The following is a 27,927-nucleotide window of genomic DNA, read 5'->3' as shown; positions in this document are numbered from 1 at the left end:
ACATCACTGTTAAGTACTCACCTACATATACATGGTGCTTGGTTGAAATTCATTCAAGATCCAAGATATAACAGTGACAAAAGCCTGAAACAGAAAAAAGACTTCATTTCTTTTCTCTACATGTACATTTCCAATAATGCACCCCTACGGTGCACTTTACAAACAGCTGCACTTGGTTTGTATAAAATGTAGCAATGAATGTTTTTGCTCCTCATTATTACTTCATACTTCATGCTCATTATTACTTCATTACTTTAATGTTTTTGTAAAGTCACTCAGAGATGGGAATATCCCCCTCCCACCTTTTGACCAGCTGAATGGGCTTTTGGTTCATCTTTCTCTACTTTTTTGCAGAGAAAAAAGGCTAGGATTTTGGCGTATTTTTGAATTTCTTACCAACAAAAATGTTTTCAGTGGTACTGCCCTGTACTCACACAGCAAGGCTATTTTCAGATATGTTTGGTCAAGAATGATAACTCTTTATCCTTTTTATCTATTTATTAGTACATATGGCTCAGCCACTTCAATCCATGAATGTCCAGTTTACACAACAGCCGGAGGTAATAGATTGGCCATCACATTACACAAGAGATTCACAGCAGCAGCAATCACAGGCTGATGCAACACCTGAAGCATGTAAGTGACCCACATGTAAATGTACCAGTGTTGGCAATTAACATAAGGAGTTTATAATGTAAATGTAATATGATTTATGAGAAAGTGATGAAACACATGTGTGTAGCTTTGAAGTTTTAACATGGAAGTAGCAAAAAGCACAGATGTGTTCTGGATAACTGGCATCGTCATCTCATAATTTTTACATCTTTGTTAAAGTTGTTCTGAAAATTTATCAGCAGAAATTGCTTTGAACACATCAGTGACAACTAGTACTTAATAATGGTTAATAGACTGTACTAGGGTCCACTGATGCATTGATGTTAGTTGATTATTTGATATCACTGTAAAATCAGTAGCGCCAATATCAAATTTGTAACCATGTCGAAATATTGAAAATCTTGATTTTGGGAATGATCTTTGAAATCTCAAAAGCAAGTCAGATCATTGACAAAATAAATCTCCAGTTTGAATTAGGACACAGTGCCCACTCTGAAAAACATTGTGAGATCTTAGCAGCTTTGTTTTAAATGAATTCTCTGGGGAGCTTTCATCCAACCAGTGATTGACAGCCGACTGACTGTCATGTGTTAAAAGGTGAATTTTCCCGATGTAATAAGGCCAGTTGACTTTTGTAGAGGCTATGTCTTTTTATTCATTTAATGCCTTATGACTTTTCCAGAACAATACCATGGAATATTTTGTAATGGTAGACAGACTCTGAATGATATGCTTATCCTGTATCAATCTTCATATTTGATCTGGTAATTTTTTAATGTTGGACCAATATATGTTTTTCCATAAGGGGATACTGAGCTGCAACACACTTGCATTCTTTTAAAAGAGAGAGTAAGAGTACATGTACCTGTATGACCTGTCATGATTGTGAATTTACACGCACGGTAAGGTTTGAAAGTCATTGTGTATTACCATAGTTTTCAGAATATAAGCTTCCCGGTGTATGGGCTGCAGCATGCAAAAAACAGCAAATTAAGATTTAAAGTCGGTGTATAAGCTGCACCGGTGTATAGACCACACAGCAGTGCTGACGATCCAACCATGAAGGTGCTGCAGGTTGGAGTGAGGTGGATAAATGGAGAGATAAGAAAGGAAAAAATAGGCAAAAGGGAAACAGGGACTAAATAAAAGGATTATAAGCTGGCCTGGATAGACAAAAGTATAATCAAACACTGTGGGCCGAGGACCTGTCTATTCAAACTTAAAATGCCAACACAGAACATATATACGTATAAAACATTTGCATATTGTCAGTGCTCTGGGACCAACGTCACTCAGCCACCACACAACACCCCCACACATTCCAACACAAACCCATCCCACTTTTCTCAATACATCCAACTCGAGCCAGTCGCTGTCCTTGTGGAATGGCCCAGAGCACAAATAATATGCCTGAAATAGTGTATTTCTATATAATTGATATTAAATAATCCTTTACAAGCTGGAAGTTGAAGTGTCATTAATCAGTTTAACAATACATTTCTGAACATTCCAAGTATGAAATAAATACAAACTACAGGTCATAAAAGTGGGTAATCAGGTTTTGAGTGAAACATGTTAAAGAGTCAACTGTCGCAGAGTCCTTAATGTGAGATGGGAGTGCAGTGTGTTAAAGAAAAGAAAAGAAGTTATAGTCTCATCTGCAATTGATGTTTCATGCTTTAAAGCACATTCCACCAGGAGTGCAGCTACCTCGGCTGCAGCTCTATCAGGAATTTCCATTGTGGAAATTTTCAAAGCAGCTGATTGGTCATCTGCTGGTACATTTAGAAAAATCTACCAGAGGGATGTAGTATCCTTAAGGTTTGGAACAGCAGGGCTAGTTTTGGTTGAGTTTTGAATTGTACAATGAGTCTTGATATTAACTGGGATGAAATATAATTTCCAATTTTGTAAATGCACTTACTTATAATTGGAATTAAATGAGGAAGGACTCATACTCCCTCCCAAAGGTCTCAGGAGTTTCCTCTTTTATACCTACCCATATGCAATCACTTCAGCCAGTTAAGGGTACTCCTGTCTACAACTACAAAGAGAAAAGCCTAAAGGAGCTAAGGTAGTCTTTGAAGTATTCAGAGAGCCAAATGTGCAGTCTTCAAAAGACCATCCCAAAATAATGCACTGTTTCAATTTTTGTTTTTATTGATTTTACATACAGTTATGTTTCTTTGCTAGAATGCTTTGATCTTTTCTCCCCAGTAGGTTCCGAAAATGTTGCAGAGCAAATGGAAGGGATGGAAATCTGTCAATCGCATGGAGAGCAGGAAAAGCCACATACACCACAAGAGCAACAGACATGTTAGTGTCTTCAGTGCTTCAATTGATTTTTTTTGTGAATATGTCTTTGAGGGTGGATGCTTGAGAGGGCAATAGGGGCTATGGTCCCCCCCCAAAAAAAATATTTAACATCTTTTTAAGAACTAAAGGCAAGTCTTTGTCTATTTCATTCCATTTCCTTTCCACAAGTGTGTAAAAAGTGCCAAAATGTTGCCTTAACCTTCAAAATACCACAAAGTTCATGTGCAAAATTTAAATTGTTTTTTACCTCTCCAAACAAGTCCCCCCCTGGGAAAATTTTGGATATGGATCCACCCTTGCTTGACTTTGTGGACCTATGTACCATAATTTTATGGAATATAAGTCGCCCAGTATATAAAGAATAAACATACAAGCCGCAGCTTGCAGTCCGAAAATTACGGTACAAAACATTCAATGTTTGAAAGATGTATATGTGTATGTGTTGTGAGTATATTAATTGTTGAAATATACATGTATATCATGCAATAAACATCAAGTGAAAAAAAATGCTACATGAAGTACAGTATTGTTACAAAGTCCAGTTCTAAATGAAATGAGATTTATATGTAATATCACCAACAACGGTTTCTTCTGTCATCTTTCAGATGGAGGGATTACTATGAGCAAGAAAGAACATGTAATTGGACAGGAATCGTTACCTGAATACAGGATGACCCGCAACCCGAGGGGACTGTGTATGATTATCAACAATATCAACTTTGTTGGAAACAGATTTAGAGTCCGTACAGGCAGTGGAAAAGACACAGGTATGAGATTCTGTCAATCAGTTTGAGTAGAAATGTACTAATTAACAAATACAGTCAACTCTCTGTAATACGAGCTCAGATAGGACAAGATTCCAATTTGTGAGAGCATATTTCAGTAGTGTGTACATTCCTGTGAGGACAAAAATCTTTAATATGAGGTTGGGTGAAACAAGTTTTCTGTTAAGATGGCACCTTTTGTGGTATAGTTGAGTGCAAATGTTATCTTTCTATCCAACCCTTTATGCGCTATTGCCGACTCCAGTCACCCGGCCCTTTTTTCCCACACTGCTATCGGCGACCACAGTGCCCCCGCAAGAACAGTGCTGTATAAATGAATGAATGAAGCAAACCTTTGACCCCTGAACCCGCATCCGGGTATTTTCTGAAAAGTGAATACGTGGCAAACATTTCTCAACAGTAAAATCACATTCGTTTCTGAGAAAATTTTCTGCAATTTTCGATCGAAATTCTGTGTGTCCCAATGTTCGAGTGCTCGCTAAAACAAAAGGCATGTACAATGGAAGCTTCAGCCACATTTCGGAAGATTTTTGGAGACTCAGACTATGGAGATTCCGACTTTGAAGGCTTTTTGCAGACGATTCTTGTGATAGTGACGACTATGTCACCCAGGGCTCCGTTGACTATAGTGTGAATGATGCATTTGATGGGCCGCAACGACACCACGATGGCTCCGGTGAAGTTCGCCAACAGCCTAGAGGTAATTACAGTAATGCGGCTCAGATCGCAGCACGTAATGATGCATTTCAGAGGGCGTACCATTATGACTGGCTGATCAATTTCAGCCATCCACACGGCCAGCTGATTTTCGATGACAAAGAGCCAACAGAATATGGGATTTTCTCCCATTATTTCGATGCAGAGGTAATTGACTTCTTGTAGAAATGAACAGATATGCGGTGACCATCATTGCAAGTAAAGGCGGTATAGAAAGCTTGGGAGATTATTCGAGATTACGCAAGTGGCGAGTTGTCAGTGACACCGAAATGAGAGCATTTCTGGCTATATTACTGTTGTTCAAAATTGATCGTCGCCCCAACTGTGAGTCATACTGGACCACAGAATGGACAATGGAGGCCCCCAGAATAAGGTCCATAATGTCCAGGGATTGCTTCCAACTAATCTTGACCGTTTTCCATTGCACCGACAATGTGTTGGTGACTCAACCTGGTGACGCCAACCGTTATCAATGAGGCAAAATAAAAGAACTAATGGACATGCTTTTGACTCGATGGATGTTGAGTTATTATGCAGACCGAGAAGTGTCGGTTGATGAAACAATCATATCGTTCAAGGGCTGCACTGGAATGAAAGTGTACAAACCCAACAAACCCCACTGAATTGCTGGAATTTGGCTGAGGCGAAGACCTGATACATCTGGAATGCTGAACTTTACCAGGGAAAGAAAACTGAGGATGTTGAGGTTGGCTTGTATCACAATGTCGTAGCGACACTTTGTGAGCCAGTGTACGGGAGGGGACACCACATGTACGTGGACAGTTTGTTTTCTTCTCCTGCCCTGTTCAAAGAAGTTGAAACAAACAATGTTGGTGCATGTGGCATGCTCCGCATCAACCGCGCAGGAACACCAGAAGTAATCAAGAAATCTAAACTGAAGAAGGATTACCCACTCCTGGCTGTTCATAATGGAAACTTACTGTTCCTTGCATGGCATGACAAGAGGCAAGTCAATTTGATGATGTCTGTCCACAACGCCAACACATTCAGGAAGCAGGTGCGAGACCCACGAGAAATTGACAAACCAGTGGCCATAGAATGTTACACCAAGTATGTGGGTGGAGTGGACAGAGCTGATCAGGGCATGTGGTATCATTTGAACATTCACAAGACCCTAAAATGGTGGTTGAGGTCAGCTATATCAACAGCTGGATTGTGTGGAAATCTCTCCATCCAGGCACTCGGCATTCTCCAGAGAAGTTGCAGATTAGTGTTTCTAAGTAAATGTCAAAAAAAATCAGGAGTGATTGAGCAGACATTTTGAAGAAAATTTTATTAGTTTCATTTTAATGGCTTCATATTTCATACGCTTTTTAATTTTAATAAAAAATATACCCACCAATGGATAGGTAATTTCATACTGAACAAAAAGTTTGCATTCTCCCATAGAATGTATCCTTCACCAAGAAAAACATCCATGAAACATCATTGAGCAATTGCTTGGGTACTTAAAAAGAAACCCAGCGCCACTGGAATATGTGTGGATAAGGATGGTAGCGTGTTAAGGGTTAACACAAGCAACGTGTCAATAAACCAACCCATTTAGTAAAGGTGCTGTTGCAAGTGATTATCTTTATAACAAAGAAGAAATTGACATGCACAGCAACTTGGTTACTGCATCAAAAGTCACACACAAAAGCACTCTACACCAAGCAAAAATGACCCATGAATGGACAACATTTTAAACAACCAATGACAAAGGGAACACCTGTTTCATCAAAATGATGTGCATGAGTGGTTTCTGTATTGGGATGCCATCCTTAGTGACAATGCATAAACATTATTGAAAAGTAATGATTGTGACTTCTTTATTTCATCCTGTGACATTGATTTCTGCATAAAACTTAAGGATCATTCTGTTACATTCTGTGACTTTGATGCAGTAACCAAGTTGCTCTGCATGTCAATTTCTTCTTTGTTATAAAGATAATCACTTGTTTTGGGGCGTGTGATTAGTAAGGGGTATTACCTGTGTACAAAAATTGTTTATTTCTTGAGTAAATTTTTATGTGTGGCCTTTGACAGAAGTGGCAAATTTCTTTTGCTGTCCAGTGTAATTTTCTATATGTAGGTACATGGGATATTCGTATTCATGTAGAGTAAACTCCATCTACTGAAGTATACAAAATATAGTGCAATTTTTTATGAGGCATCCTGTCGCGACGCACTTCTTTTCACATTGCAGTAGTCTTAGTTTCAAGATGTTCTTCCTGGTGTTTGGTGGGTGACAGTAGTTTGTGTCTATTGTGGTTGTGATAGGATCCTCTTGCAGTGACAGTTAATCAAGCACATCTACAACAGCGTTTTTAAGTGGCTGTGAAAGCTTATCCACACATCAGTCCTAATCAGTTTGGCACTTTATGCCGGGGCATTTTTCAATGTTGATGATGCTGGGCCGACATGACTATCATTTTTTCAGTTTTCAAAATCCTTCAAAAATTCATCATTTCATTTAACGGTCGTTTATAGCCGCACCAAGTAATGTTTAGGCACTACTCTAAGTTGACAGGTGGCCTTCATTGATGCCCGAGTATTTCAGCCAGGCCAGCAGCCTTGTAAACATAGCCCAGATTGTGCGGTGTTGTATAACTGTCTTTTGTTCATGAACCTGGCTTAGTGCACTGCTGACCTTTTTTCAATAGCAGCCAGATTAGCGTGCAGCAGTGCTGTGTGGCTCATCGCTGAGGTGGTGGAGCGCTTTTGTCCCGGTGGTAATCCACTCACTCTAAATGCCCCAAACTCTGGTATACAGTTTCAAAACAAGGCTGGATTATCACCACTTTTGAGAGTGAAAAATGTCGGTAATGCCCAGCAGCCTGGTCTTTTGTTCGGAGTATGGTCTTTTGTTACAGGGCCCTGTTTCCTTTGTCCGAGTTTGGAGACCCCGGCCATGCATATAAACCATATGTCTCTGATCCCGGAGTCCCGGCAGGAAGTGGTTAAAGTGATACGAATTATGCATATCCTACCATTCTTACTACAGTTTGTTGCTGCTTCTGGTCAAACAGAATTATCCAAACCTTCCTGTGTGGCTCGAGTCGCAGATCACGGAATAACTTTGGACTGTGGCTTGAAATCATACATAGCACAACTTGTCTTGTACTTGGACAGAAAGACTTGTGACTTGTTTGTGCTTGGACCAAATGACTTGTGACGTGACCTAGACTTGCACAAATGGACTTGTGACTTGACTTGGACTTGCAAAAGTTGACTTGTTACCACCTCTGGCTTTCGATTAGATCAGTCACGATGTATTAAAAAAAACCTTGTCAAGTTTGACATTTAAACAAACCTGACTGAAAGAAGTTTCTTACAGAGACATTAATTCTGTTGACTTTACTACATGTACATGTATGTTCCAAAAGGGTATGTTATCATCCGATTTATATTGTGGCAATTTATCTTTGTGTGGTTCTGGTGAGCTTGATTGTTTTGCCACTTCGACATGGGGTGTTTTGAGTTCTGTTCATAGTCATGCACCTATTACAAAAAATATCCCTGCACTTGTCCGTATGTTACATAGTCAAACGGTGAGATCAGATCAGCTAAAGGAAATCCAAACATGAATGGAGAATTACTAGGTTTTATCTTGATCATGAGCTTAGTAGTAAGAATTGTCATGATCTGTGGGGAGCTTACCACCGCCAAGGTCAAGTCTTACAAGCGCCACTCCATGTAATACTCCAGGCACATCAACAAACTGACCTTTATGAAACAACGCAGAGATTCCAACATCATCCCTCCAGGCCTTCGACTCCATGATCCCATTTGGAGCCACAAGTCCTGTTCCATTCTACACAAAGCCAGCCTCACCCTCTTCCGCCACTGCATCAGTACCATTAGATTCACCCTTGCATCATTGGACAAGCAGATTTCCACGACCTAGAAGTAGCCTCGTTCTCCAATATCCATGCCTTCAAGGAATCACACCACTGCAAAGTCAACTCCAAGAGCAAGACCTGTACCTGTTCCAACCTTACGTTGATACTGGCAATGGAATCATCTATATCCCCACACCCACACAGCGCTTCCTTCAATCACCCAGGATCAAGACTTCATCAACCGGGCCCTTGTCCATAGGGCTTACAACATCTGTGACAAGGAACACCTCACCCACGTTCTACATCCATCACCTGCATCTGAACGGATTCAAGTCAAGCCAGATTAAGACGCAAGACCTAAGTTCCATCCCTGACTGAAGGGTCACCTATACCCAAGCCTGAGGGCCTCAAGCATGGAATTTGAGGGTACCATACAGCCCCTTGAAGATGCAGAATCTGCTAACTTTGCACAAGGACTGGCTGAACCCATGGCACAGGCCAGGTGTATACAAGATCCCCTGTCAGTTTGGAAAAGTGTACATCGGCAAGACTGGTAAGGACCTCCCGACCAGATTCAATGAGCTCAAAGCCCATGGCAGGAAAGGAGAATTTAAGAAATCATCCATCAAGACGACCACCAGATCAATTGGAGCCAAGCTGAACTCATTACCAGCATTAAACCTTGATACCTTCACTGCATCGGGGAGGCCACTGAAATCATCAAACACAGCATAGTCCCCCAAGACATCTGTTTCAGTATTAGTGATGTCTGGCACCCCATCCTCGCATCCCAGTCCAATGGGTCCCCTATACCCCAGGGCATGTTCCTAGCCTATGAGTCCTCTGTACTCTTGGTACCCGTCTCCCTTGCTCCCCCTCCTTTGGATTGACACGGTTCTCTGATCATCTGGAGTCCCTTGTTCTGCTTGAGCACCTTTCCGTTCAATCGTGAGGTGGATCCCAATTTACCATCCTCTCTACACCTCACTGCCTCCTGACATCATGAGCTGCTTTGCCTCTGGATGATCAAATGAGAGTGGTGTTAAGTGCTTCTCATCACCCCCTTCTGGCCACACCAGCCCTGGTTCCCTTGACTAACCACACTGCTCGTCCAACCGCCGATTGTCCTCCCCTCCAGACCAGATCTGTTTCACCAACCAAAGTCTGGTGTTCTCTATCTGTGGTACTGCTCCTCAATATAACATTGATTTTTTATCTCCGTATAATCCACCAAGGCACCAAAGATCATCTGATGCTTTCCTGCTTATCATCCCACATACTCAAAACTCATGGGGTGATCGCTGTTTTGCTAATGCCGGCCCTTTTCTCCTCAAGCGTCACTTGTGACGGACTTGGCACATTATCAATTCTGATTATTATTATGATACTTATTATAAGTATTATTGTTATTATCCTCCTCCTCCTCACCCGTCATCCCTACATCTGACCTGCTGGCCATTGTCAAACAATCCTTCCAGTCAGCAGGACTTTCTAATGAAGATGCCTAGATGGCTTCAAACAGTTGACGCCAGTTAACATGCAACATCTACAACTCTAGACTACGACATTTTACTTAATGGTGTACAGAGTAAAATCATGCTCCGATCAAAGTTTCTGTGACTGTAGCCTGGAAAAATGACACACCTAAGAAAACTTTAGACACTGGGGGAAACTCGCTTGCAAAATACAAAAAAAATCTTTCGCTGCGGATTATTACAAAAAGATAAACAATCCGGGATTGGGTAAAGACAGGCGCGAGATCTTTGTAAAAAAAATAACACAGAGAAAATTTCTTCAATTCCGGAACAACCAATCAAAAGAAGATTTATTCAAAAAAAAGGCAAGAGATTAACAAGAAATAAAAAAATAACTCCAAAGAGAAAGCGTCAGATACAGTGATTAATCTTCCTAAAAAGAATCCTCGACGGTTAGACCAACGGACCAAAATAATGACCAACCTTCACATGACCATAAACCAACTCAAAAGACCTATAGACCCAGACCAAAAATCAAAAGAAAAGGACCAAACCAAGGAAAATTTAAACCATGACCAGAAACCAAAACCAACGGAACTAACCAAAAGCAAACCAACTTTCAAACTATAACTCAAAGCCAAGTCAAACCACAACTATAAGCCAACAATATTCAAACTGTAACCTTAAAGCCAACACAGTATCAAGAAAAGTACAAATCGATTACACAAACAGCTTTAACAACCTGCAAAGAAAGAAAAAAATGGATACTTATAAATGAAATGTTACGCAACAACAACAAAACATCTTCATATAATAACCTAGCAATGCACAGCCATGCTACCTGTACTTAAGGTAAAACTTAATCCGTCATAAACTTCTAGCATGGGAGGAAGGAGGGTAGGTAATGCTACTGACACTCAGCTCATGAATAATTAAGAAGTAATAAACAAAAGACTCTGGCCTCTTCTTGGAAGGCAGGACACTCTAATCCTATGTGTAATCCCTACTTCCCTAGTCATAAACTAAGAGCTGCTGCCTCAACCATGTGGCAAGGAATAGAGAACAAAGAAACTGGCCTTACACAAGATAAAAATCACATGGTCGAAATATGAACAAGTGTATTCCATGCCTAAAATTTTTAACTAAAATACAAAAAAAATAAGGAAAAGATAAAGAAAAAATGTGTCCAAGCATCTCAAGTATTAAACAGCACAAAGTTCTTAGACAAGAGATTCCAACTTCTCGATCCTACATACTCCAATCATCTGACTTCCGAAACTAAAAAAAACTTAGTCTACTAAACAAAACAACCTTATATAAAGAACAACTTCATGGCACTTCCAGCAAAAAGATAAAAAGAAAAAAAAAGAAAACCACAAGCAATACATGTAATAGGAACACTTCCAATAACCATGAACTCCAAAAGTTACAAGTGCCTGGGATAATCAACAACTGAAAAAGGAGTGGAAACTTTTCACGGATACTAAAAAAACAATACACTCTGTTTCAAAAGATAAGCTTCAGCAAAAACATGAAAAGTTACATGACGCCCTCAGATTAAAGTAAAAAAACACTTGCAAAACTACAGATTATTTCTGCATCTCTAGGGAAAAATCAGCAAGTATCTTCAGACCTCCAAAAATGGATCAAAAGGAGAGCCTAAAAAAAATATATCTCTGTCAAAGGAAAACTGCTGACTTGATTATAGAGCTAAACCTTAATATGTCAAAACAAAGTAAAGCGGCACGTGATCATGTTCACAAAAAAGGAAAAGGGGAGAAACTTACCAAGTCCACTGCAGGTCGATTCTTAAATACAGCAAGGGCAGATTTGGATGCCAGGTTACATGAGTGTTTACTCTCTGCCAGCTGACCTGCTACTGAAGCTTTAGCTATGCTACATGGACTTAAGTATGAAATAAACACCAGGGGGGCACACACTGCAACTCCAACTGGGTAAACTAAGGGGTGCCACCCCTATCTTAATACAGGCTGCAAGTACTAATAAAAAAAATCACCCAAGTTAAAGTTGTCTCCACTACACTCTCCCCCTATTAAATACATTGCTGTCCTCAGCAATGGTGTAAAGAAAAAAAATCATATCATGCAAACGGCAAGACTGTTTATTTTGTTGGAGACATCTGTTCCACTACTAGGGGAAGTTATTAGTCCCTATATCTTGCTGGTAGCCTGATGGTTCGTCTCGGCCATTGGGGCTGTTCTTGTGTCTTGACCCTCTCGTCGGCACTGCTGTCGTCACCGTCACTAGAGGAAAGGGAAGAATTAGGCTCGGTGTTCACTGCCGACTGGTCATTTACCCTTGGTCGCCGCACGCCTGGTGGGGAAGGGACAAGATATCTTGCTGGCATCCTGATGATTCGACGCGGCCATGGAGGCTGCTCTTGCATCTCGTCTCTCCCATCTGCACTGCAGTCGTCATCCTCACTAGTGGAAGAGGGAGAGTTAGGCACAGTGTCTACTGCAGACTGGTCACTGCTACTCGATTGCCGCACACCTGGCGGAGAAGGGATGAGGCCCTGCACCTCGTCATCAGAAGGGTCGACGCTGTCCTCAGTTTCCGACAGATCAAATGGGCAGACTGACAACATGTTTCTGTGGACTGTCCTGGTTCGCGTACCGACCAAGTCTCGCACCATGTACACTGGCAGGTTAGGCAGTTTCCTGACGACTATGTGTGGTTCAGCTTTCCATTTGTCCTTCAGCTTAGACTTTCCTCTCGGGGTTCTGTTAGCGACGAGTACTCTATCACCAGCCTTCAATGGCTGCTCACGCACCTTTTGGTCATAAGTGGCCTTCTGCTTTGCGCGAGCTCTCTCTGTCATCTGATTCACAGTGTTGTACGCCTCACGCAGGTTTTCTTCCAGCTGCTTGACGTAAGAGTGGTGGTCGGCACCATTTGGAGTGGACTAATCTGGGGGAGGTATTAAGACATCTATGGGTAGCTTGGGGTGACGTAGAAACATGAGGTAATACGGCGAAAAGCCCGTGGACTCGTGCCGGGTGTTGTTGTAGGCATGTGTGAGGGTTTGTACATGCATTGCCCAGTCCAACTTCTGTGACGACTCCAGGGTTCCAAGCATGGACAACAAGGTACGGTTAAAACGCTCGGTCATCCCATTCCCCTGGGGGTGGTATGGAGTGGTCCTGCTCTTGGATGTCCCCAAGAGGCGACAGAGCTCCCGCACCACTGCCGACTCAAAGCACCATCCTTGGTCTGAATGAAGTCGTTCGGGTATGCCGTAGTGGACGATGTATTTCTGCCACAGGACTTTGGCCACAGTCGTTGCACGCTGGTCCCTGGTGGGAAAGGCTTGGGCATAGCGAGTGAAATGATCGGTGATGACGAGGATATTCTCTATCCCTCCCTTCGATGGCTCAAGACTCAAGAAGTCGATACAAACTAGCTGCATGGGACGGGTTGTCTGGATCGGATGAAGTTCGGCCCGTCTTGTCTCCGGCATCTTCCGTAATGCGCATCTTTTGCATTTCTTGATGTACCACTTCACCTTCGAATACAACCCTGGCCAGTAGTATCGATCGCTTACAAGGGGTAGAACCTTTTCCAGCCCGAGGTGACCCATATCGTCGTGCAGATGACGCAGTACCACCCGTCGCATTTTACTAGGGAGAACCTGCCGCTGGCACACCTGCCCATCCTCACGAACCTTCTGGTACCACAGCATGCCGTCTGCAACAATCAACCTGTCCCAGGCCCTCACTAATTGCCGAACTTCCTTGGACTCCTTGGACAGTTGTCGCTTGCTGGGCTTCGCCACACTTCGTTGCTTGAGGACAACAACCCGACTGATAACCTCATCATCTTGTTGAGCCTCGAGAAGACTGACGCCTTGTAGACAACTGGTTCCACATCCACAATCCACGCTCTGGTCCTTTCCTTTACAGGACTCTGTCTGGGAGGCTGTCGACACGGTCATCACTGGGGTTTGGACGGAGACCACATTACTACTGACCTTGATAGCGCCTGTCCCTTTGGTGCTCCCCTCATCTTTCTTCCGGTCGGTACCATCCAGTATCTGTGTAACTTCAGCGCTGAGAATGCGAGACAAGGAATCTGCATTGGCATTCTTTTTGCCTGGGCGATAGATGATGTCCAAATCAAATACCGCCAAGTCACTCACCCACCTCTGGCTAGATGCGTCCAACTTCGCCTTGTCAAGAACATATGTCAAAGGGTTGTTGTCCGTAACTGCGGTCACACGGTTCCCGTACAGGTAGTCTCTGAACTTGGAAGTTACGGCCCAGTGCAAAGCTTTAAATTCGAGCTTGTGAATTGGGTATTTCTGCTCGGCTGGGGAGAGCGTTCTACTGGCATACCCGATTACCCGCTCGTGGTCTCCCTGCTTCTGCGCCAGCACTGCACCTAGTCCTTCTCGGGAGGCGTCCGTTTGAATTACGAAGGGCTGCTTGTAGTCAGCGTAGGCCAGTATCGGTGCTGATGTTAGCTTCTCGACGAGGGCCTCAAAAGACGCTTGGCATTCTGGTGACCATTCAAAAGGGGGGTCCTTACTTCCTCGCTTTCCTCCAGTTAGTGCGAACAACGGAGCGGCTACCTTAGAGTAATTTCGGACGAACCTCCGGTAGTAACCGGTGAGCCCCAGAAAACCCCAAACATCACGCTTGGACTTGGGTACCGGCCAATTCTTCACCGCTGAAATCTTCTCGGGATCAGTAGAGATGCCGTCTGCTGACACAACATGGCCGAGATATTTCACGCTGCTTCGGAGCAGGTGGCACTTAGACGGCTTCAATTTTAGACCGTGTTCTCTCAACCGTGAAAATACCTTGGAGAGGTGGGCTACGTGTTCCTCTACGGTGGCAATAAAGACAATGATGTCATCCAGGTAAAGGAGAACACTGTCAAAATTCATGTCGCCGAAAACAGTAGCCATCAACCTCTGGAAAGTAGCAGGGGCGTTGGTCAGGCCAAATGGCATTCGGTTGAACTCGTACAGTCCCATCGGTGAAATGAACGCTGTCTTCGGTTGGTCCCTACTGGCGACTTTGACTTGGTGGTACCCTGAAGTGAGGTCTAGACAGGAGAAATATTTTGCATGGCACAGGGCGTCTAGCGCTTCATCGATTCTGGGAAGTGGGTAGGCATCCCTCACTGTTCTGGCATTAAGTGCCCGGTAGTCTACGCACAGTCGAATGCTCCCGTCCTTCTTCCTGACAATTACAATGGGGGATGCAAATGGGCTGGTGCTTGGTTGTATCACTCCGGCTGTCTTGAGGTCTTCGATGTAGTTTCGTACTTCTTGGAACTGGGAGGGTGGGATACGCCGGTAGGGAAGTCTGAAAGGAGTTGGATCAATTAAGGGAATTTCATGTTCGATGGTCTGTGTGAACCCGAGGTCTTGGGAGTTCTTTGAGAAGATGTCAGCATTTTCTTCGAGTAGCCGAGTCATCCTGTGCCTATCCTCAGCTGAAAGAGAGCTCAGGTCAACATCAACACCAACACCGGAGGCTTCTGGGGAGTTTTCACGGTTGACGACTCAAAACAGCTAGCCATCGGTCCACTCTGTGTACCTGGATTTGGCGACTCTGTGTCGGACCCATATTCTGCCGACATGATTTGGCCCATCACCAAGTCAGCTAACCTGGTATTTCGTCTAACTACAACATCCTTGGCGGTCAGATTACACACCCGTACCGGAACTCTTCCATTGCGGACTTCAACGTAAGTTTTGCCGACTGCCAAGGATTGTCTGAATGGTGCATTATCAGTGTCCTCTACAAGCGCCTCAAATGACCTTAATCGTGTGTGCCTTGGTGCCTCGGTGGGGATGTCGACTTCTGTTCCAGCCTTCACCACAAACGGTTTCCGACCTCTGTACTTGAGACTGCCGAACTTGCCATTCTTCTTCGCCAGGTCAACCCTGTCTGACTTAACACACTGTATGGCTGAATACCACGTTTCTGACATCTGTTGCACCTTAGCAAGAAAACCTCTCCCATACCTGGTGTGGAGAGCGTCACGGCTTGCCCTTAGAACATTGGTTCCTATCAGCCCAGGAATCTTCTCGCGAAACTCTGTAACTGGGACGATGAACATTGGTACACATGGTACAGCGCGTCCCAAGACTTCAACATTCACCAAGATGACTCCACTATGGGGCACGGGCTGCCCTCTTGCTCCCTGGATAGTGACGCTAGTTTGCTGGGGCACTTGTGTTCGTAGTTGTGGATGGTTGGCCACGTAGGCATCGGTTATGGTGCTCACCTGAGACCCAGTGTCCAGCAGAACGAAGCACTTCTTCCCGGACATTAGGATCTCCACGTCACTCACTGGCCCAATTAGGTCACCATTCTCTTGGTCATCTCTTGGTGGTGTTGGTTCCTTTGAGGGCATCTCTGGGATAGAAAGAGGCGGGCTTGTAGACAATGTAGAAAAACCCACTGATCGCCCTGCATCAGGGGGTTTCCCTAGTTTAACGGTGCTGAGGTAGGCATCTGTCGCTTTGGCTGGGGGCATCTACGGGCAAATTGGCCTAGGTTACCGCAGTTGAAACAGACCCTTGGTTTGTCATCATATCTCTGGGCAGGATGGACGGTCACGCCTGACTGATTGGGTCTCCCTGGTGACATCACATGGGCGTTTCTTTCCAACCGCTCGACACGTTGGCCTAAGTGCATCTGATTTTCCAGGACCTGGTTCAGTGTGATGGCCTGCTTTTCCATGAGCTTGGTGATATCGGCAAAGTTGTACACTGGCATTTCGGTTCTCCTGTGTGTTGTCTGGCCTTTCAGCCATGGACGGTGTGGAGCTCCTTGGGGTGTCTGGCTTAGTAGGTACGTGCGCCATCAGCTGATAGTGCTGTCTCATCCGTTCTTCCTGTTGGTGCTTTTCCTCGGCCACCACTCTCAACTCAGCACGGAGTTCTTTAAAGCTCATGTCGCGAGGACGCATTGGTGCAAGTCGCTGTCTGCATCGGTCATCCTGTAAACCCATCATGAACTGTGTAGTTAGGATGCTGTCTCGGTTGTCGCCAAATAGATTGTGGTACCCTTGCTGTTTTCCCCTCTCCTCAATATGCCTCAACAGTGCCTCCAGTGCGATAGCGTACTCGCTTGCCGATTCGCCTGATTTCTGGACTCTGGCATAGAATCGCGTCATCGGTGAAGAAGCTGGGTTGTCCTCACCGAACTCCTCCAACAGTTCGGTAAATGCTGCCTCTGCTGTCACTCCTGAGGGGTTGCGACTCTCGAGATTCAACACCACATCCCGCGCCCTCCCTCCTGTGTTTCGCACCACTTCATGGAATTGGACCCGTTCTGAAGTACTGCCCTTCGCCTCTAGTAGGTAGCGCATGTCTCGTATCCAGTCTTCTACCCGCATGCTCTTCTCCCGGCTGGTGAATGTCGGTACTCCTTTCATTTGGTGGGTTGTGATCGTCCTTGGGGAGTTACTCTTCACTGGGTTAGTGTCTCTGGAGATGGGATCGAACCCGATGAGTTGTTGTGGCGTAAGCTGGTGATGTGGGGGTTGCACTGCTGGGCCCGGTGTAGATGACACCGCTGAGTAAGGTGTCTCCATGGGAGGTGTGGGTGGCATCATGAAAGTTAGATTCGGTGGACTCGGCGTCTCTGCCATTGTGCAATTTCAAAGTACCCTCTAAATACTGTGTTGGCTTGACCAGACTTAACCATGGACCAAAAAAAAAAAAACAAGACAAGATCTAGCTAAGTTCCTAAAGAAACAGTGTCCCAACCTGGATTCTCCACCAAAAGAGAGAAAAAAATGGATACTTATAAATGAAATGTTACGCAACAACAAAAAAACATCTTCATATAATAACCTAGCAATGCACAGCCATGCTACCTGTACTTAAGATAAAACTTAATCCGTCATAAACTTCTAGCATGGGAGGAAGGAGGGTAGGTAATGCTACTGACACTCAGCTCATGAATAATTAAGAAGTAATAAACAAAAGACTCTGGCCTCTTCTTGGAAGGCAGGACACTCTAATCCTATGTGTAATCCCTACTTCCCTAGTCATAAACTAAGAGCTGCTGCCTCAACCATGTGGCAAGGAATAGAGAACAAAGAAACTGGCCTTACACAAGATAAAAATCACATGGTCGAAATATGAACAAGTGTATTCCATGCCTAAAATTTCTAACTAAAATACAAAAAAAAATAAGGAAAAGATAAAGAAAAAATGTGTCCAAGCATCTCAAGTATTAAACAGCACAAAGTTCTTAGACAAGAGATTCCAACTTCTCGATCCTACATACTCCAATCATCTGACTTCCGAAACTAAAAAAAACTTAGTCTACTAAACAAAACAACCTTATATAAAGAACAACTTCATGGCACTTCCAGCAAAAAGATAAAAAGAAAAAAAAAGAAAACCACAAGCAATACATGTAATAGGAACACTTCCAATAACCATGAACTCCAAAAGTTACAAGTGCCTGGGATAATCAACAACTGAAAAAGGAGTGGAAACTTTTCACGGATACTAAAAAAACAATACACTCTGTTTCAAAAGATAAGCTTCAGCAAAAACATGAAAAGTTACATGACGCCCTCAGATTAAAGTAAAAAAACACTTGCAAAACTACAGATTATTTCTGCATCTCTAGGGAAAAATCAGCAAGTATCTTCAGACCTCCAAAAATGGATCAAAAGGAGAGCCTAAAAAAATATATCTCTGTCAAAGGAAAACTGCTGACTTGATTATAGAGCTAAACCTTAATATGTCAAAACAAAGTAAAGCGGCACGTGATCATGTTCACAAAAAAGGAAAAGGGGAGAAACTTACCAAGTCCACTGCAGGTCGATTCTTAAATACAGCAAGGGCAGATTTGGATGCCAGGTTACATGAGTGTTTACTCTCTGCCAGCTGACCTGCTACTGAAGCTTTAGCTATGCTACATGGACTTAAGTATGAAATAAACACCAGGGGGGGCACACACTGCAACTCCAACTGGGTAAACTAAGGGGTGCCACCCCTATCTTAATACAGGCTGCAAGTACTAATAAAAAAAATCACCCAAGTTAAAGTTGTCTCCACTACATGACAGTAGTAGCCGACTTCTTCATGTATCTGTGTCTCCATGTATCAGTCAGGTTTACAGGTCTCAACCATTTGCAACTACTGTTCAGCCACCGTAGCTATAAGTGACGGCTTCCCTGATGGTTTGACCGTGTCTGACAACGATGCCGTTAGACACCTCCTCCAGGGAATGTTCCATGAGCATCCCCCTACCAAGAGACTAATTCCCCCCTGGGACTTCGCAGTCATTCTTCAGTTGATAACCAGTTCCCCCTTCAATCCACTCAGCAAAGCATTGCTACTCATCTGAACGGTAAAGCTGGCTTTCCTGTTGGCAGTTACTACATGTAACTCACGACAAGGCAACGAACTCAAAGCCTTATCCATCGCTGACAGCCACATCCGATCGGAACTCCACAGCATCTGCCTCATCCCAGCGCCGGGCTTCCTCACCAAGAACGGCTCAACCTCCTTTCACCCTCCTGACATATTTGTGCTAGACAGTACCAAATGCACTGGGACCCCAGATGACAAACCTTGGTGCCCGGTGCAAACTTTTCAGTGGTACATGTCCGAACCATTCAGACAATCAAACGTAATGCCTCATCAGGGCTCATGACATCTGGGTTGTATCAACCTCTTGGGCCTACTTCTGGCGTCCGCCAGTTCAGGAGATTTGCAAAGTAGCATGTTGGAAGACCCCTTCCGCATTCACCACATGCTGCCTCACTGATGTCTTGCAAAGGGACTCCTCACATGGCAGAGCTGTCTTAACATTGGCCAAGACATTGCAGAGGGACTCTTCATCAGGGCAGACCACCTCTGACACTACCTATTGTGCTCTATGTTCTAGTGAGTCCACCAATAGTCGCTGTGACTTTATGTCCTCCATTAACATACACTACACCTCCAGGGGATCAGTGCTACTCTGCATATTAAGTGACTGTTTGGGGTAGGATGAAAGCAGAAGACTCCTCCCCCACATTCAGTGGGGATGAGGTCTGCTATTGACTACCTACCCCAAACAGATGACTCCCTCGCATCCTCCCCACTTCTGGCTGTGACGGTTCCAATACCAAAAAAGGATGAAGGTCGAGAGGGCGTACTACGGTTGGTCAAGTTTGTAGCGAATAGAATCAGATGCAAAGGAAATTTGCATATTTCACAACTGTTTGGGGTAGGTATTCAATAGCAGACCTCACCCACAAAGAATATGGAGGAGGAGTCTCTATTGATGATGGAGTGTCGAGTGGACAGTCTTCAGGGTACGGATGATAGATAATTGATAAGAATGTGTTGAAACAGCCATGTCAATAACTGTCCTGGAGGAGGACTTTAAGAAAAAGACCAATTTGTCAATGGTCTGGATTAACTACAAAAAGCTGTACGATATACAATGTACTGTCTCATTCATGGATTATACATAGTGTTTGGATTTAGTGGAACTGCTGAGGGGTTGAAGTGATTGCTGGACAACAGTATAAAGGCTTATGGATGATGTTGACAGCTAAGAATGAAAGTCTGGGTGAGGTTAATATCAGAAGGGGGATTTTTAAAGGGACTCTCTCAACAGCAGCACGGAACGATTGTCAAAGGGGGGGCAGTTTTGAGTCCATCAGGCTTGGGCCATTAATATGTGAGTCCACCCCATTTTAGGACCTTTAAAAGTGGGGGGCATGCCCCCAGTCAAAAAAAGTGGGGGGCCACTAATCCTCCCCCCCCCCCACGTCTGCTGCCAGAAGACTGGTTTTTGTTCTGGCACTGATGCTACTGTGTAGCTTTACAAAAGGTCAGTGTCGGATATGAGATGAAAAAGGATGGCTGCAGAATAAGTCATCTGCTCTTTATTGATAACTGGAGTTGCAGGGATTGTTGATTGGACCAAGGTGGAGTTGGAGTCTGTAGGCTGGAAGATGAGGAAACTATTGACAGTGCATGGTATGCTGCATCCAGGGGCTAATGTCAGCAGGCTGTACTTGCCAAGGACTGAAAGAGAACTTGTATTGAAGAGCATGAGGGACTGTGTAAACATGGAACAGAGAGAGGTCTCTGTTTGTTTCTTGGGCACAGGATAGATGGCTGGGGATGGCTAAGAAATATACCTTGGGAAACAAAGTGTACAGCAGTGCATATACAGTAAAATCTTGATAAGTTGAAGCTTAGGAGAATGGACGAAAAGTTCAAGTTATCCGACGTTCAAGTTATTGAAAGTTACATGCTTCAGTGCACATGCAACCTTACTTGCTTACGGCAGTTGGCCTGCAAGCTGAGTTGAACACAAAGTGGATTTTAGGCTATCCCTACTGTTTTCCTCAAACGTCATCATTAAACGTGGTTTTTATGTGGTACATTAACAAATAATAAACCAATGAAGTTATGTACCGGTACCTATGTCTACGTCTTGAGAATTCATTCATTTGCTTTGCTTGATTGGGCTGTTACCGCATAACGCAGCGCAGGCCAGTCAGTCAGGGTTTCCCTGCTGGGTCATGTGATACATGTATTTGCTTGAGGGCGCATCATTTGTGCCCGATTTATTTTACGGTTGCGGTTGATGCCCACCAGTGCTTGTCAATGTGACAATGGCAGCCTGTGTGAACATGCTCGGCTCATCGAAGCAAAGCTGTGCGTGTGACAGTAATGACTCATAATGAAGGCAAGCGTTCTTTTATCACTCTTTATTCATCATTCTTCAGTGTTTTTTTTTTTAATTTGCCTGCCAAAACTTTGAGATAAGCAGCTTTAGTGGTATTGGCGTTTCAAGTTAGGGATAGTTTATTGTACATAAAGGCCTATTCTTTTGTCAGGAATACAGAAAGACCTCGAGGTAAACAGAGTTTCGACTTAACGGGCTTCAACTTATCGAGATTTTACTGTGAGAGGAAAAGGAAGGAGGAAAGGTTAAGAGATTGGGAAGGGAAGCTACTCCATGGAAATTTTCTGAGGGACATGAGAGTAGCAAACAACAAGACCTGGGTATGGCTGAATAGAGATGACTTGAGAAGAAAATGGAGGGTTTGATAACTGCTGTACAGGAGTGGGCACTGCATGCGGATGAACATGATGAACGCCAGGATAGAGGGAGACAAAGTATTGCAAAGTATTGGAGACTGTGGTCCACTTGGTTTATTAGTCCAACAAGATGGCCCAGACTGAATACAAGGGGAGGTATGACAAGAAAATGTCAAAAATGAGGGATTAAGGTCAAGGACAAATGGGGGAGCACGTTTTGGAGAATGTTCTTGAAATGGAGGATTTAAGGTTTCCCGGCATTTCAACATTCAGACTGACTGTGTTGCACAACACAGTTGGCCAGATGTTTTTCTAGATATGGGAAAAGAATTGTGTGCAACATTATAAATTTGGCTACTCCCGGTGAAACAAGGGTTATAAGCATGGAGAAGGTCTTAAACAAACAGGATTTGACAAGGGAACTTTAAAGTTGTGGAAGATCTGGGTGAACATCATTCTGGGTGTTATAAAAGATCTGTGTTCTCATTGTGCATCAACAAATAATAGTAATAATAATAATGTCTTGAAACCAAGACTAGTTTGGGATACAGTATGCATGCTGCTGTGATTAGACAAGTCACAATTACAACACTGCAAGATTTGTGTGAAATCATAAGATGCATATTAAACCTGCCGATGTGTTCATTCCTCTACAGGTAAACTGAACAATCTGTTCAACAAACTTCATTTTAAGGTGGAAGTGAAGGAGGATCTTTCAGCTCGTGACATGTTGGATTGGTTCAAGAGGGTCAGTCAACTTGACCATAGTCAGTTTGATTGCTTTGCATGCTGTATCCTGACGCATGGAGCAATGGGCAAAGTCTACGGTACTGACTGTAATGAAATTGAGATACACCAGATAATGGCACTTTTCACAGCTGTTTCATGTCAGAGTCTTGCTGGCAAGCCAAAAATGTTTTTCATACAGGTATGTTCATTACCATTTCATTTTTCTTTCATAAGTAGAATGTATTTTATAATGGTACCTCTGTGTTTTACCGCTATGGAAAACATTCAAATTAAATGTTTTTATGTAGGCAGAAACCCCAGTCTTTTTTATACAGAGTGTATCAAAATAAAGGAAACCCAAATTCAACCATAATTTTGTCACGTCAGTGTGACAAGGTTGTATCTTGTGTACAAAACAAATGCGAGTTACGACCTTGTTGCACCGACATGACGATTTATAGGAAAACTGCAGATCTTGATATCTTCAGAAAGGCCTGAATGTCTTCTTTCCAATGACACCTTGATCATGTGCCCAATGTCACAGTTGAATGAATAACAATTCATTGTTGACCAGCAGGTGAAATTTGCACTGTGACGAGTTAGCATACACACATATTCAAAAGCACTTGTGTTGGCCTAAGCACATTCAAATGTCGTCATCTACTGTACAGTGTAAGCTTACTTGTCATAGTGGAAATTTGGGTTTCCTTTATTTTGATAGTCATGTTTGTGAAAGTATAGGGCAGCTTTGGTGTAGCTGATGTGTACATGTATGCCCTACTGTCAAGCATCTTGTGTGTACACACGTTGAAACAAGTTTGTATGAACGCTCATTCATGCAAGTTCCTGACAGATGCATCATTCCCACTAGCTGAGGGCCCAACAGATAGGTGATTTTAAAAGTATAGTCCAACATTTGTCATTGGTGCATTATTTTCCTTTAAGGCAACAAAATTACTCAAAATCTAAAGAAGGGTGCCTAAGAACAAACCTGATGAAGTTTCAGCTCAGAGAATACTGTAAAGCCCAACAAAAGCAATATTCTAGGAATTCAATTTCAGATCAAAAGTTACTGAGTCATGTTTTGAATTGTGCCAGAATTTAGCATCTGGGACATGTTCTCATGTAAAGTTGATTGCAACTACATGTATGTGATGTCATTGTCACACCCCTAGAGTTGTCTTACTCTTAGGGACAGACCTTTGGTAGCTTAGACAGGAATATATACACACCTGTTGCTGGAAATTTGTTTGCCTGTACAATATTTACATTTATTTAGAAAAGAACACAAAATAAGGATAATTTCTAACATTAACATTTTGATTACAATATAAATGAGGTGATGAGCGCCTCAATGTTGCTTCTGTTTCTTGCATTGTGGTCGGCTTTTGGCTTCTGTGGCTGACTCGGTAGGTTTTATTAATTTAAGAGTAATTCCGATGTAACATCACTCTGTGACAGTCATGCACTGAACAGATGAACTGACAATGTCATGACAATGCTTGCACATGCTTCTAAATGACTACTTGCCAGAAAGAATAATTTCACAGGGAGTTTCATTCCTTAAAATCTTTAAACCACGTATGCTTTTCAACAATAATATAAGATACATGTACTTTTGGGTAACTGCAAATGATGGACTGTACCTTTAATGTATTCCCCAATGAATCTGTACCCTTTTACCTCTCCAATGGCTTGTTAATGCATCTGATGAAATTACACTTAACAATTAGAATAGTTAAACTGAGGATGTGAACACTGTTAGCATTATCTTTATAATTATATTGATGATGCACAGCTGATACGGCTTCCTTGTTTGATTTCAGGCCTGCCAAGGTAATGTCCAACAGGTACCAGCAAAAGTGCAAGATACTGAAACTGATGAACCTCCGTGTGGAATAGGCGCTGACATCAAAACGTTACCAAATGAGGCTGACTTCCTACTGAGTTATGCTACTGTTCCAGGATATGTGTCATATCGAAGTAAAAGCCAAGGCTCTTGGTTTGTCAATGCTTTGGTCGATCAGATAACCAAACACCACAACACTTCAGATTTGATGTCCATCTTGACCACAGTAAACAGTCATCTTAGTGATGCTGATGCAAAATTTAAAGAGAAAGGTGAAATATTTGTAAGGAAACAGGTGCCAGCACCAAGCTATACATTAAGGAAGAAAGTTTTTCTGCGTAGTTTGGTTGAGTAAATCCACTCAAAATTCTCCAAGGTCACAAACCAAGGCCTGGTAAAGTATAGCGCTCTCCTACATATGTCTATAGCAAGTAAGTTTACGGTACTTGGGTGCCAGTAGTACTACGTTAATACGCTATTTACATGTATAGGTCTTGTATCACGTGATTATCACTTTATTGCGTGCTTAGCTATGGAAGCAAGGTACGGACCTGAAAGGCCCAAACTGTCATGTGTACCTTTTTATATTTTACACTCCAGAGTTCCAAATATTGGCTAAAATATAAAAGGTTAGATTCATCAGATAAGAAACTAGGAATGGTTGGTGATCCATAAATTCATTTCTAAAAATATGCAACCAGTGCAGATGAACATTGTTAACATTTATTTCACAATCGTACATGTACATAACAAACCTGAAGCCAGTCGCTCTGAAATGGGGTATTGTTTGTGGTCCATGCGTCTTGCCTTGCAATTTAGCTATAGGATCAACATTGCATTATTGTGATTGGCTGAAGTGGCGTTATCTCATCAAATTACTTCAGCTGTGGAGAATCAAAGTTACAAATTTCAAACAACATTCAGTGATATATTTTAAGAGTATACTGTGATGACATCATCACTTTGGTGACAAGAATGCATGTGCTCAGTTCTTATAGGAAAAATTTCTTTTGTGGCTTGGTGCAAAAGCTACTATCAATATTGTAGGTTGACAGGACAGTTGAAAGGTTATGTAATTGTGCAAGAAAATAGGAAACTTGACCAATTTTAGTTCTTTATATAGCATAAAGTGCAAAAGTAATGTTTTCATTATTACATGTTCTCATGCTAGAAGTAAAATGGGTGTAACTTTTTTATACTAATAGTGATTTTTACTATTGTTGACGGAAAATGCTCTGAAAAATATGCAGAGTCATTACGTCGACCTCCCAGACATAGAATAGCTCTGTTGAAGAGATTTTCATTCATGAAGTTAATGTAGGGGACCGTGCCTTAGCAAGGGCGACTTCACTGTTTTAATTCTAACTCATGAATATATGCATATTGTGTATAGCTGATATACATTATATCTAGGTTATTTGCATGTTTGTGTGTCAAGTAATTGTTGCTTGATGACCTTGTGCATCCCACGAGCAAGGACTGACAGTATTTGGTAGACATCCACCAGGAAAATAAGTCCAAAGATTATTTTAGACTGACCGAACTGACTGAATTTATCGAAATTATTGTAATGTACAATAATTACCCCTTGTATTATGTGATATTTTGGTGATGCGTTAATTGAAGCTTACGTTACTTGTACTATAATTTACTTGGTAAGTAAGTCTTCATGTATGAATACAAACAAGAGAGTGTAAGAGACCGTCAAAGACTTTCACTGGGCTGGCCATGGAATTCCAGTTTTAGAGAGATGCGGAGAGCATGGGTATATTTTGATGTTAGTAGCACCCATTTCTATGTCTGTGTAGGCATAATCCTATGGCGAATTTGTAGTAGTCTACATGGAAACCCCTGTGAGTACTTCTTGATTTTGTTTGTGATATTGATGTATTATGATATGTATGGACATTGCCATTCACTTTGATGCATTTTATGTAAGCAACGATACACATGTATGCTATAGTGTGCAAATATACAGTATGTATATAGATGCAGTTGGCTCATTGGGAGCTCTCATTATTTCGTTATTTCAGGCAATGGGGGTGTTTGTGACTGTTGCTGGTCATGAATAAATCAAGGCTACAAATATCCTCCTGCCTGAGCCAGTCTCGGTCTTTGTGCACGTACCATGCCGGTGCTCGTTCCGTTTCACAGTGGAACCGGGCTTCCTTGTGGCATCCCACTACATTAACAATGCCAAATTTGGAAAAATGTGTCATAGCAATAAAAACCAAATTGGGGCCCACTGTCTGTTGATACTGACATGATTTTTTAGAAGCATATTCATGGCATAAACATCAGACTGTGTCAAGAGGGTAGTGTGAACAGAAGGGAAATACATACTCCTTGGTATGTCCGTCAGCGATGTAGAACTAGTTTGCCCATCATTCAGGGTGGACAGTGCCGTTTCATCTTTTGTTTTCAAAAGTGCCTTTGCTTTCACGTAGTTCACATAGGTCATTTCTGATGTATTGACAGGTTACTCTGTCAATCACCCGACTTGTTAAATCAGAAGTTGGGTTTCATGGACATACAGAATTAAAGTCATACTACATCTCAGAAGTCTCAAAAAGTGAAACTTTTTGTCCGTCAGAGTGATCCCGATAGTATTCAAAGGGTTTGAGTCAACAAAACTCCCATAGGCACAAGTGACTGAAATCGAATGAACCTAGGAAAATGGGGACTTAGGAAGTGGGGATCCGTGTTTGGAGAGTACCCCAGTCTGATAACCCCATAAGTGATGAAGAAGTATCCAGACTGCAGAAAAGAAAACCTTGACTGGGAAGAGATAAGGTGTGGAGATGGAGATGAAGTATGTGTAAAAGTGAAAAAGTTAGAGTTCGCAGGTAGAGGAAATAAGTTCTTAACGTAAAGGGAGAGAACTGCAATCTTGCATCATGAAAAAAAAGAACTTTGGCCAAGCCCAAATTACTTGGGATAATCTATATTAGCTGTATGATGAACTGATGATCGAGCCTGATCAGTGATGACACAGAAAGATGAGATCAACCGACACCACCAAAATGTTTGGGAAGACTGAGTTTGCCATAAAACAAACAAATTATCATTCTCGTTAAAGCAGAAAAGACAACAGTGATAGTACATCGGAGTGTGAAGTAACATTCTGATGGAAGACATGGTGAGAGATATCAAGAAGTTCCTTGAGTCCCAATAGCTTTCACGTTCCCATTGCCTGGAAGATGTCCGCTCGAGTTTGATGCCCTCTGCATCCCTTGTCCCTTCATTACGAGGGGAACTTCCTTCTGTGAGGGAAGTTCCCCTCGTAATGAAGTCACACTTTGCACCAGAGCTGATGACTCAAAGAAGTATATCATGTGAGATACTTGATGGTGTGCAATAGCAAGATGAGCCAAATCCCAATATTGACCCTTTGCAGCCAATACAGTCAAATCACACCACTACTCCACTGTGACCCTTGTGTACGGACCAGAGTCCCCAAAGTTGATGAACTTATTCTGACTTCCTTAGAGAAATGTATTAAACTCCTCGCAAACTCCTGAAAATTAAAGAGCAGAACAACAACAAA

The 27,927-nt window shown here is 42.6% G+C and overlaps 1 protein-coding gene across 4 annotated transcripts in view; it reads left to right on the top strand.

Annotated features, from left to right (window-relative positions):
* LOC147795472 (uncharacterized) overlaps window positions 1-26,470 on the top strand; it is a 59,507-nt gene extending 33,037 nt beyond the window's left edge. For 3 of the 4 annotated variants that reach the window (XM_087131842.1, XM_087131843.1, XM_087131844.1), the window contains 5 exons: window positions 505-636; window positions 2,833-2,931; window positions 3,537-3,698; window positions 22,459-22,730; window positions 24,358-26,470. In XM_087131842.1, the coding sequence (XP_086987968.1) occupies window positions 505-636; window positions 2,833-2,931; window positions 3,537-3,698; window positions 22,459-22,730; window positions 24,358-24,735 (1,043 nt within the window). In that variant the 3' untranslated portion in view covers window positions 24,736-26,470. The remainder of the gene's footprint in view (window positions 1-504; window positions 637-2,832; window positions 2,932-3,536; window positions 3,699-22,458; window positions 22,731-24,357) is intronic. The other variant, XM_087131845.1, reaches the window with a different exon arrangement.
* Window positions 26,471-27,927: the final 1,457 nt, after the last annotated feature.

Source organism: Acanthaster planci, unplaced genomic scaffold (assembly GCF_054643075.1).
Source record: "Acanthaster planci isolate LZ-2023a unplaced genomic scaffold, COTS_SCS Contig20, whole genome shotgun sequence".
NCBI classification, from domain to species: Eukaryota; Metazoa; Echinodermata; class Asteroidea; order Valvatida; family Acanthasteridae; genus Acanthaster; species Acanthaster planci.
Note: the sequence above shows the minus strand (reverse complement) of the source record. Positions and strands in the feature narration are given on the sequence as shown.